Source organism: Penaeus monodon, chromosome 22, assembly GCF_015228065.2.
Source record: "Penaeus monodon isolate SGIC_2016 chromosome 22, NSTDA_Pmon_1, whole genome shotgun sequence".
Taxonomy (NCBI): domain Eukaryota; kingdom Metazoa; phylum Arthropoda; class Malacostraca; order Decapoda; family Penaeidae; genus Penaeus; species Penaeus monodon.
The window spans coordinates 7539896-7540256 of record NC_051407.1 but is presented as its reverse complement, the minus strand read 5'-3'; the positions used below and the strand labels follow the sequence as shown (position 1 = coordinate 7540256).

General features: G+C 34.6%; 1 protein-coding gene across 1 annotated transcript in view; it reads left to right on the top strand.

Moving 5' to 3' along the window:
• Positions 1–334: 334 nt before the first annotated feature.
• Positions 335–361, top strand: part of LOC119587274 — a 2121-nt gene continuing 2094 nt past the window's right edge. The window contains exon 1 of the mRNA XM_037936027.1: positions 335–346. Within this exon, the coding sequence (XP_037791955.1) occupies positions 335–346 (12 nt within the window). The remainder of the gene's footprint in view (positions 347–361) is intronic.

Below are 361 nucleotides of genomic sequence, written 5' to 3'. Positions count from 1 at the left end.
GTGCACAATACTAAGCCTTATAGCAAAGTCATCATCAAACATTATTCGTAGTAGTCGTACTTATCACTTATGGCACGATAAGAGTCACAAACATACTTGTAGTCAAGATAATGGCCAGCTTTATGACCATGACCTTACATCAAGTTGTAATCCAAAATAATGAACACAATAATTTCTGGAAAATTCTATAATCTATAATCTAATTACAGGTAATTCCTTTATATAACGTGAAGTCAATCCAAGATTGGAGAAGTGTACCTTGCCGTAAGGAAGGTCAATGCGACTTTATTAGATATATAACGGAGAAAATTTTGCCATTTCCAGTACTTCCAACATGAAGTTCTTGGTGAGTAGAGATTGC